Genomic DNA, 12,051 nt, shown 5'->3' on the forward strand with positions numbered 1-12,051 from the left:
ACTGAAAGACCTGAGTCGAAACAAGGCCCCTGGAGTAGAAAACATTCCATTAGAACTACTGAGAGAGCCAGTCCTGACAAAACTCTACCATCTGGTGAGCAAGATGTATGAGACAGGCGAAATACCCTCAGACTTCAAGAAGAATATAATAATTCCAATCCCAAAGAAAGCAGGTGTTGACAGATGTGAAAATTACCGAACTATCAGTTTAATAAGTCACAGCTGCAAAATACTAACGCGAATTCTTTACAGACGAATGGAAACTGATAGAAGCCAACCTCGGGGAAGATCAATTTGGATTCCGTAGAAATGTTGGAACACGTGAGGGAATACTGACCCTACGACTTATCTTAGAAGAAAGATTAAGGAAAGACAAACCTACGTTTCTAGCATTTGTAGACTTAGAAAAGCTTTTGACAATGTTGATTGGAATACTCTCTTTCAAATTCTGAAGGTGGCAGGGGTAAAATACAGGGAGTTATAAGAGTCGAGGGGTATGAAAGGGAAGCAGTGGTTGGGAAGGGAGTGAGACAGGGTTGTAGCCTATCCCCGATGTTATTCAATCTGTATATTGAGCAAGCAATAAAGGAAACAAAAGAGAAGTTCGGAGTAGGTATTAAAATCCATTGAGAAGAATTAAAAACTTTGAGGTTCGCCGATGACATTGTAATTCTGTCAGAGACAGCAAAGGACTTGGAAGAGCAGTTGAACGGAATGGACAGAGTCTTGAAAAGAAGGTATAAGATTGACATCAACAAAAGCAAAACGAGGATAATGGAATGTAGTCGAATTAAGTCGGGTGATGCTGAGGGAATTAGATTAGGAAATGAGACACTTAAAGCAGTAAAGGAGTTTTACTGTTTGGGGAGCAAAATAGCTGATGATGGTCGAAGTAGAGAGGATATAAAATGTAGACTGGCAATGGCAAGGAAATCGTTTCTGAAGAAGAAAAATTTGTTAACGTCGAGTATAGATTTAAATGTCGGGAAGTCGTTTCTGAAAGTATTTGTATGGAGTGTAGCCATGTATGGAAGTGAAACGTGGACGATAAGTAGTTTAGACAAGAAGAGAATAGAAGCTTTTTAAATGTGGTGCTACAGAAGAATGTTGAAGATTAGATGGGTAGATCACATGACTAATGAGGAGGTATTGAATAGAATTGGGGAGAAGAGGAGCTTGTGACACAAGTTGACTAGACGAAGGGATCGGTTGGTAGGACATGTTCTGAGACATCGAGGGATCACCAATTTAGTATTGGAGGGCAGCGTGGAGGGTAAAAATCGTAGAGGGAGACCAAGAGATGAATACACTAAACAGATTCAGAAGGATGTAGGCTGCAGTAGGTACTGGGAGATGAAGAAGCTTGCACAGGATAGAGTAGCATGGAGAGCTGCATCAAACCAGTCTCAGGACTGAAGACCACAACAACAACAGCTGTTGTCTGGTTAGTATGGCTGCATAGAATGCTGCCCAATGATTTTAGTGAAGTTCATAGGTAGTGTTACTGCTCTCAGTCATTCATCTGCCTCAGATTGGTTAACGCATGACAGTAACAGGTTATGAATGGAAGGTGACTCCTTTCATTTAGTTCATTTGCACAGACATAGTGTATATTATCTGCATCTGGAAGCAAGAATGAAATATTCAAGAATGAGAATATAACACATGTTGTCCAAGAGGTAGAATACCAATTTGTGTGTGTAGCGAGGGCCTTGGGAATGATGTTTCTCCTTTCAGAGGGAACAAATTAGTCTTTAAACACAGGCAAATGATATGGCTGAGCTTTTCGAATCCTGGCTAATAGTGCATAATAAGGAAAGTGCTTCTCTGCTGCTGATGATTATCAGTGATGTGAGGGCTGTTATGGGCATAGGTGGATTTAGTATGAGAGATCTGTTGGAGGTGATCTAGTGTGTCATCTTGTGTGAAAAATGTCTTGAGAAAGTCTACAGTGTGCATTGTAAATGACTGCTTGTCATTACAGGTGCATTGCTGCCTGGAACCTTGGTTGTGTGTGTGTGTGTGTGTGGTGGGGTGCAGCCAACTTCCTTTTTATGCTATTAATTTGATTTTTTTTTTCAAAAAACAGCCTAATTATTTGAATTTACATTGAGATATGTATTGTAATATAACATTATACATTGCATTTCACAGCACTGTGTACTTGTATTAAAAGCATTACACAATTGTACAACATTATATGGAGGTTATTGTAAAAGTCTTGCCTGCATGAGTGACTTTTACCATAATCACAATACATTACTTTTTTTCAGTTTGACTTTGCATTTGAGCTGGCACAATCTGGGTTAAAATCAAAACTTCCTGATATTCATTACAAGTATGCTATGACATTGGAAGATGAAGGCAAATTTCAAGAAGCTGAAGAAGAATTTGTCAAAGGTGGTAAACCAAAGGAAGCAGTACTCATGTACGTATCCCTTTTAAAATCACATGCATATCTTAACAATACTCTAGTGAAAATTCCAGACGAGAACCAGTAAACTGAATTGAGGGAAGATGATCTCTCATCTGCAGCTGATTGATGCATAGCACAGAGACAGCACAGAAAAGTTTACTAGTTAAAAAGTTTTACTAGCTTTCATAGTGAAGCGCAGAATTGGTGGTTTTTTGCCGCTTTCAAGTCCATTGTGCAGTGAGCTGGCTATTACTGGTGGTACCACACACTAAGTTCAGGGCGTAGACAACAGGCGACGCTAACTGATCAACCACATGATTATGTAATAATAAATTTATTAGCAATGGTTGGTACACTAAAAAAACTTGCAGAAGTACTGTCTGAAATGTCCACAAACCGCAATCGCGTGACTGTAGTAAATATATCGACCACTGATCCTGGAGGGTGCATGCTTCTCAGTGATTGAGTGCATGGTATGGTCTCATGGCCACGGCGAGACAAAGGATGTGTGTCCAGCCGAACATGTAAATTACCTCTCATCTCATGGGGTGCCATTTAATTTGTGGACGTGATGGGATGGAGCAAACGATTGGCAACTATTCCATATTTGTGAATGCGTTGGTGGAGAGCGCACGCTGTACTTGACCCACTTGGTTCACAGCTGACGGAATCCGCAATTGGCATAAACGCTTTCACTTTGTCTCTTCCATGTCTGTGGGTGCTGCACTGTTGCCAAAGGTTGGCCAAATGGTAAAACTGCACTCAGCATGTGAATACTGGTGTGCTACGATCTGTAAAATTCTGCGGTGCGGCTGTCACAATAGAAATCACTGTTCTGTTTTGAGTTTAAGTACACAAATACCTAAACAGACATTTATATAGTCATAGCAACACTAACAAGCAAACAAATGAGGTGGCTTGGTGGTTAGCACACTGGACTCATAGTCGAGAGGATGACAGTTCAAACCTGCATCCAGCTATCCTGATTTTGGTTTCCCGTGATTTCCCTAAATCACTTCAAGCAAATGGCAGGCTGGTTCCTTTGAAAGGGCATGGCCGACTTCCTTCCCCATCTGTCCCTAATCCGATGGGACCGATGACCTTGCTGTTTGGTTGTCCCCCCCCCCCCCTCGCCCCCCTCTCCCGAATCAGCCAACCAACCAAGTAACAAGTAGCTGGCAAATACATAAATACAGTGTGTGTGGGGAAAGGGGAGTGTGGGGCAAGTAATGTGTAGAATCTGGGAGAAACTAAAGTATGCAGGACACAGCAGTGACAGGCAGCACTGTCCAGGAGCTGTCCGTGGTGATGTGTGGCTGGAAATGTTCAGTGTAGAGGTGTCACCTCAGAGGACACTGGCGCACGAACAAAGTCTGGTTAAACACGAATAAAGGACACGAAACACATTGTTGGCAAAAATTTGAATGCTGGACTGGGTACTGTAATGGACAAGCCCAATGGGAATGCAATGCAGAGACCGGCACAAAAGTCGAAACAGCATGAACGCCCAACATGGCGGAGGCACAGAGACGTGACAGTGGGTCCAGGAGCTACAATGGACAAACAGCGAGTGAGACGGGAGGCGATGTCCGGAGCACATCTGGAGATAGAGACCGCAGCTGGTGAGGCGGCCCACCGGAGACAGTGACTCAACAGCAGGCAGCAGGACAGGTGCATGATTATATATGACAGTAGTATCTGTTCCCGAAAGAACAGTTACCATGGATGACCATGCAGCTTTGCTAGAAATGAAATGATAATTAAATGGACACCCTAGCTGCAAACAGGCGTTGATGTACTTCATTGGGGACATGTTTGCAGCTAGGGTGTCCATTTAATTATCATTTCATTTCTAGCAAAGCTGCATGGTCATCCACAGTAACTGTTCTTTTGGGAACAGATACTACCGTCATATATAGTTAAAATATGGCTTCCCGGCCATTGACCTTCTTGTGCGAACGCACACGCTGTGCCCGAACTCGTACGGGACTTGGTAGATTAATATGCCACGAGTAATGAGTATGATGGGCAAACATCTATTAGGCGCACTACGAATGTAGTGGTGTGGACATGTTGGGAATGTGGATCTCACGGGGAGCGTGCAAGGGATAAGTCCCTGCAGACGCACTATCCTCTGTGCCCGCGGTGGCTCAGATGGATAGAGCGTCTGCCATGTAAGCGGGAGATCCCGGGTTCGAGTCCCGGTCGGGGTACACATTTTCAACACGTCCCCAATGAAGTACATCAACGCCTGTTTGCAGCTAGGGTGTCCATTTAATTATCATTTCAGGTACATGATTGTTGCATCATGCGACATGACATCTTGAGGGTGCATGTGTGAGGCATGGTCTGGGCAGCTTCCTATGTGGTGTGGGGGTAGGCTGAGGGGCATATGGCTGCACAGTGACAGCTGGCAGCGTCCGTGCTTCAATGGAGGCTGTCTGACAGTTGCGAGGGGGGGCATTGACCATTGACGGGTCCTCCGTGGGATCAAAGAAGTGAATGGCAGCTGGAGCACTATAGACGTAAGCCAGCTTGACTCAGTCGATTGAGAGTAGTCAGCTTGCCGTTACATTCAATCCGCAGAGTCTTCTAGTCTTCTCACTGTGATGTAGCTGCACACCACACAGCGGGTGACACTTGTAAACAGCATGCCATCAAACTGGTGACCACAATCTGTTGTTGCATGACTGGGACAGCTGCAGGTGCCACTTAGGTGTCGTCAAAGGCGGTAGCATCAGTCTCAGTGGCGATGTCCACTGTTGGCGTTGCCTCTGCCCAGCACATCAAATGGTCCACCATTGTGAGCAGATACCGCTTGCATTGGGACAGAGGAAGAGGCTCCACAGTGCCCATACGGACATGTGTGATATGGTGTGCCACGTCGGGGAAGGTGTCGATGGATGCGTGGGTATGTCTCCTGACTTTGGCACACCGGCGTGCAGCACAGGTATGTGTCCATTGCCAACAGTCTTTCTGGAGTCCTGACCGGACGAAAAATGCAGTCACAAGTGTGACAGTAGTGTTTACACTGGGGTGTGATAGCCCATAGATGCATTCTAATGCACTGTGCTGGAATTTTTGTGGGAGAAATGGGCGATGTGCACCTATCGAGAAATCACACTAAATCTTGCAGGAGGAACCGGGAATGGGCACTAATTCAGTCGTAGGCTGCTGGAGGTGTCCTGGCAGAAGCTGTCCAATTGTTCATCACTCTCCTGTTCTTGGTGACATCCTCGAAGTTTGTGAGGGTGGGGATAGCAGCACGATCGTGAGACGAGCAGTAGGTGATGATGTTGTCCGTCCTGAAAATACGGTGAATGTCAGTAGTGAACTGTGAAACATACTCCAACTGTTGTAGTTGGTATAGTGAACAGTTGATGCTGTTGCTCCAAAACACATTAGTTATTGGCTTGTGGTCAGTGAAAATAATGAAAGGATAGGCTTCTACTGATGAACAAAAGTATTTCACCACTTGGTACACTGCAAGCAACTTGCAGTCACACACACTCCGTGAGCATTGTGACATTGATAACTACTGTGAAAAGAAACCGTTTGGTTGCCAGCTGCTGCCAACATTCTTTTGGAGTGCTGCACCGTTAGCAGTCGGCATTCACAGCTCTGGCTAACTCTGCGTTGCGTATCAGATCGGTGAGCAGCATCACTTCAGTGTGGCCCCATCTGAACTCGGCAAAGCTTTGTTCCATTGCATCTGTCCGTGTAATGAGGGTCCTTCCTTAGGCAGTGGGGCCGCATAGTGCTGTGGACAGGGGTAGCAGCATCACGGCAGCGTTTTTCAGATGGTGCCAGCAGAAGTTGATCGTACCAAGGTGTTGGCAGAGGCCCGTACGGATCTGTGAGCATGACATGTTTGAGATCACATGCACTTTGTTGCGTAGAGGCATGGATCTGGTAGAGGTCATTAGATGCCCTAGAAATTCAATCTCTGTTACCCTGATGACAGCCTGGCTGAGGTGCTGAAAGACGGTCGTTTGGTGGCTGCACGAGGATGTTGTTGTGGTATGCGACACAGCCTGGGAAGCCTTCTGAAATGCTGTCCACGAAACCCTGCCAAGTCTGGGCAGCATTCGGAAGGCCAAACGTTGATATATATGCTCTCAAAGAGCCTAAAGAGGGTGTCAATTGCTGTTTCTTGTATGTCTTACAGCACCACAGGAGTCTGCATGAACACTATCATGCATCTGACCTTGCTAAATATAGTTGAGCCTGCCAAGGGATTGCTCAAATCCAGTAGATGCGGCACCAGGTATCTGTCCGGCACCGTCCTTGAATTCAGTGCACAGTAGTCCCCATATGGGTGCCACAGATTGTCCTTTTTTGGTGCTGAATGTGAGGCAAAAGACCACAGATTGCTTGATGGTCACACAATGCCTTGTTGCAGCATGGCCTTAAACTCAACCTTTGCTACTACGGGCCTCAAACTCAGCCGTTGCTATGATGAGTCTATCGAGTGCAAGACAAGGTGGAAGGGCGCAGCATGGTAATAATGTGATGGAGAGGTATATGTTTGACTTACCATGGTGCCCCAGATTGGTGAATAAGCTCTGGCAATTTCTCCAGGATATCTGCAGCTGGTGCAGGAACTGAGAAGGCATCCAGCCGATGCATTCATCTCGGTGCACCCATTGTTCTTCAGCTGATGAAATCTGTTGGATCATTTCCTTCTTCATCCATTTATATGAGTACTGCATCATCAGGGCTGTGATTATGTCCTGCATTTCGACCACATAGTTTTGATCAAGCTGGCTCACTACTTTTGGCCCAGCTTACTGCACACGGAAACTTCTGAATACACTACCAGAATGCTGCAGAAAAAACTGGGGCACCTGTGTGATTGACGTGTTGTTCTGCAGTGGATTCTGAGTTGCCTGATCCCTGAATTGGTGGACTGAAGGCGACAAGAGCTCTGATGAGTGAGAATACTAGAACCTGAATGCACACAGAAACACAAGAAATACATACACTGAAAACAGCATGTTGAGAGAATGCACATGAGAATACTAGAACCTGAATGCACACAGGAACACAAGAAATACACACGTTGACAACAACATGTTAAGAGAATGTGCTTGAACAGACCGTCTGTACAATGCAGGGGAGAGAATATTGCCAAGAAGCTGAATTTGCTGAGGAATGTGAACAAGAATTTCAAGGAATGCCTACTAATATCGGGAGAACCAAATAATTGAACTCAGTTACAGAAAGAAAGAACTGAACGTTCCATGTCTGGTACACAAGAGACACACTCACACTGTAGGAAGGCACAAACAGACTTGGTCTTATAAACAGTTGAACAGACCTTGCCTGGTACACAGTTGGACACACTCCCATTGTAATAGTATATGGACTGGCACAACGCAAGAATTATGGGTGTGCTGCCCATCGAGACTACTAGTACACAAGCAAAATTGATGTGGTTGTAAAACAAATGAACAACCGAGAACGTGAAACGCTGCTCTAGCAAAACGAATGAAGACACCTCAAGAAACATGGAAATACACATGAAGATATAGCCTCAACATCCTTATCCTGTCGAAGCGTGGTCATTCACAGGAAGAGGACCGGCCTTGGTTGCATCATCTGGCCAAATGAGACACAGCTTGTCAGCATTGACCTCTACATGGTGGTGAGGATGGCCCTAGTGACAGATGAGGCTAGGAGCTGCTACTGCAGCCAACTAACTGCAAACAGATGTTGGAGCATGCGACAAATCCACATGTGACTACAGTTGAAATATCCTTCTGTAATGATATGTAGTAGAGACCACTATGACAAAGCCCACAAAAATTCGTCAGTATTGCTGATGAGCGGAGGAAGTGATGCCTTCCAGAGCAGCTGACATATGGCCAGTAGCTGTGATCCTGACAAAGGTGCAAGATACCACATCTGATGGGTAGGGGCAGTGGCAAGCACTGTGGTCCGAAGTGCAGGCTTGAGGGCAGTTTTTGTTTGGTCTGGAGCTCAGAGCTGAACTGGCCACTGAGGGGCTGAATAGTGACCAAAGTACCCACTAGCAGAGGAATATGGGTGCAATGTCACATGAACATGTATCCGTGCAGACAGAAATAGATGTCTACCATTGCAGCACTTTTACCACGACCTGCAGTTCAGGTGTAGATGTGGCTCAAGCCACAAAATGACGTGGATTGCACCCCTGGATGGTGTCGTGACTGCAAGAAGCTTGGCAGTAAACTGCTCAGAACGTCTTCTGTTGACAAATAACTTTTAGTGGCCATGCCTGGCTCGCAAAGTGTACACACGAGTGTGGTGGCCGAAAATGCATTGGTCCAACTCTGCATATACTACGTTTTTCATCTCCCTGCCAAACAAATACTGGTGATGAACTTTCTGCCATCACTGTGCTTTGAGCTGGTTACCTCTACAACACATGCAACTGCAGTAGCAAGTATGAGCAACAGTGGCTTTGGAGACTTGTTCCTTCATTACCAGATACATCAAAATTACAAAAGGGTGAAATCCTTTGATCGTCCTCCACTCATAAAATGATAGCCTTTGGAATGTTAAGTCTCCGCCATGTTAGTTTTCCATTCTGGTGTGACTTACAGGTAAACTTTCTTGGGCTGTTATTGGCAGATAAGAGCATTTGATGACCTATCTGATTATATACTGATCATTATCTGAAGTAAAACGTTCTCTGTCATAATATTCTTCATCATAGTAGCAGCTTTTTATTAATGTGTACATAATTTACTAGATATTAACACTTTTATAGTTGAAAACAATAATTTTTCATGACCGAGGATGATATTTGGCTCATAGCACACTTATGGGCAATATACCTAATAGTAGTATTTCCTTCATATGTATATTAACGCTTAATTTAAAAAATAACAAACTGAGTTTCAGAAATTGTAATGTGTGAATTGTATATGTAAAATTTGTATTATATGCTGTAATGAAATTGTTTTGTTTCAATTTATAGGTACATACACAACCGAGACTGGGATAGTGCTCAACGAGTGGCAGAAAATCATGACCCTGAATCAGTAGCTGAAGTCCTCCAAGAACAGGCAAAAGATGCTTTCAACAACAAAAACTTTCAACTGTTTGAATCCTTGCTCTTACGTGCTCAGTTACCAGAACTTATAATCAAATATTATCAGGTATGGCACCGATTGGATTTTATGTATTACTCTGAGGCATTTTCACACTTAATGATTTGTAGCCAAATATTGTTAGGTAGGACATACTTCAGCATTAAATTTGCATTACTTAATATGTTTTTGTGTTGACATCTTGGTTGTTGGGTGTTCTGCCGGATATCAGCGTCGTACTTGCACGATATTTCGGTCACGTAGCTCGAGACCTTCATCAGGTGCGACCTGAGTCTCAGGTCGCACCTGATGAAGGTCTCGAGCTACGTGACCGAAATATCGTGCAAGTACGACGCTGATATCCGGCAGAACACCCGACAACCAAGATGTCATTAGATTGCCGGGAAAGCCTGAAGTGTTTTTGTGTTGTTTCATAATTATCTGTGTGTGATCAAGAAAGAGATGGTAAATATGTTGCAAGAAACAAAATAGGAGGTTTTTTGTGACTTGTTATCTTTCCTATCTCTGTTATGAAGCACTATGGTGTAGGCTCACTGGGGAAAGATCTGGTGAAGATCATATAATGCATATTGTAAGTGCAAAGAACAGTAACCTCAGCTATGCAACTGAGGATGACATCAGACATATCATTGGGAAACCTCGTCACACAGATGTGAAGATTGAACAATATGAAAAATTAAGGAAAGACAACTATTCACTCAGATGTGTGGCACATAGAAACATGCAGCATAAAACAATATTTTACTAGCTTTTGAGCTCATGCTCTTTCTCTAGTGGAAGAACACGTATCCTTACATCACACAGACATCCAAATTCTCATGCCCCTGGCCACAGCAGGATTGACTGTTGATTATCATTAGCAGTTTCCTTGGTAGATTAAGGTGGGGAGGGGGTAAGGAAGTATGGAAGGACGTACGAGGTGAAAAGGGAGTAGAGGGGCGGTGTGGGGCAGGTCTTACAAGAGACGATGGAGTGGCTGGCCTAGATGAAAGGGGTTCTGTGGGTAGAGAGAGAGAGAGAGAGAGAGAGAGAATGCTCGCAAGGGAGGGAGAGGGGGATAATAATGGGAGAAGGTAATGCATTATCTGGACTGGGGGGGGGGGGGGGGACTGGTGTGGGCAGAAGAGAGAAGGGAAAGAGAAAATGAGGCATTGGAAGCAGGTTAGTGGAGATTTAGGCCAGGATGACTGTAAAAGTGAGGAATATGATGGAGGGATAATTCCCATGCGCGTAATTAAGAGAATCTAGTAGTGGAAGGAAGTATCCAAATGACTCGCATAGTGAGGCAGCTGCTTAAGTCCCATTACCATCAGATGCCATGTTAGTCACTTTGGATGTGACATCCATGTACATTAACATCTCCCATGCCCATGACATTTCAGCCATGGAATACTGTGTTTCCCAGTGACCCTTTAACACCAAACACACAACATCTTCCCTAATCCTCCTTTCCAACTACATCCTGACCCACAAATATTTCACTTTCAAAAACCAAATATACAAACAAATCTGTGGTACTGCCATGAGCACTCGCATTGCACAGTCCTGTGCTATCTCAAGGAATCTTTTCTGTCCAGTCAACATGATAAACCTCGTGTCTAGCTCAGATTCATTGATAACATTTGCGTGATCAGGACTGTGGCAGGGACAATTTTTGTTCTTTACTCGATAACCTCAACATCTACTCCCAAATCCATTTCACCCAGTCATTTTCAACTCGACAAGCCATTTCCCTACATGATGACCTCCACCTCTCAGATGGCTCCATAAAATATGTCTGGTCATATCAAGTGCACCAATCACCAACATTACTTCCACTTTAACAGCTCACAACTGTTCCATGTCAAATAGCTTCTTCCTTACATCCTCACCATCCATGTACGCCACATCTGCAGTGGAAAGCAAAAGTTCTCAAAATATATGAATAACCTTTAACAGAGGCTATTGTTGGCAGACGGTACCCATAAACAGATCTCCTGTGCCATCTCTCCTCTCATGTCACTAACTGAGTAAGGTGGAGGAGCGGTTAATTCACATTCGGTAGGATGATGCCTCCAGTTTTAAGTTTTCTGTGATTTTGCTATAGTTTTCTGTATGCATGTGCAGTCATCTGACTTGGGTCCCCCGTCGGGTAGACCATTCGCCACTTCGGCGACTTGTGCATTGATGGGGATGAAATGACGAGGATTAGGACAACACAACACCCAGTCCGTGAGCGGAGAAAATCTCCGACCCAGCCGAGAATCGAACCCGGGCCCTAAGGATTGACATTCTGTCGTGCTGACCACTCAGCTACCGGGGGCGGACAAGTTTTCTGTGATTTTGCTAAATTGCTCAAGGCAAATTCCAGGATGGTTCCTTCGAAAGGGCATGGCCGATTACCTTCCCCATCTTTGAAACTGTCCAAGATTGTGCTCCATCTGTATTGACCTCAATACCAATGGGACATTAAACCCTAATCTTCCTTCCTTGAGGCCTGTGACCATTAAACCTGTTAACCTGCCACTGACTTGCTCTCTGCTGATCAGGTAGTATAGT

At 44.5% G+C, this 12,051-nt stretch overlaps 1 protein-coding gene across 1 annotated transcript in view; it reads left to right on the forward strand.

Moving 5' to 3' along the window:
* The window catches only part of LOC124789262 (intraflagellar transport protein 172 homolog), a 282,278-nt gene extending 272,294 nt beyond the window's left edge, over positions 1-9,984 (forward strand). The window contains exons 22-24 of the mRNA XM_047256559.1: positions 2,274-2,428; positions 9,381-9,561; positions 9,949-9,984. Of these exons, the coding sequence (XP_047112515.1) occupies positions 2,274-2,428; positions 9,381-9,561; positions 9,949-9,984 (372 nt within the window). The remainder of the gene's footprint in view (positions 1-2,273; positions 2,429-9,380; positions 9,562-9,948) is intronic.
* Positions 9,985-12,051: the final 2,067 nt, after the last annotated feature.

The sequence above is a fragment of the Schistocerca piceifrons genome, chromosome 3 (genome assembly GCF_021461385.2).
Source record: "Schistocerca piceifrons isolate TAMUIC-IGC-003096 chromosome 3, iqSchPice1.1, whole genome shotgun sequence".
Lineage (NCBI taxonomy): Eukaryota > Metazoa > Arthropoda > Insecta > Orthoptera > Acrididae > Schistocerca > Schistocerca piceifrons.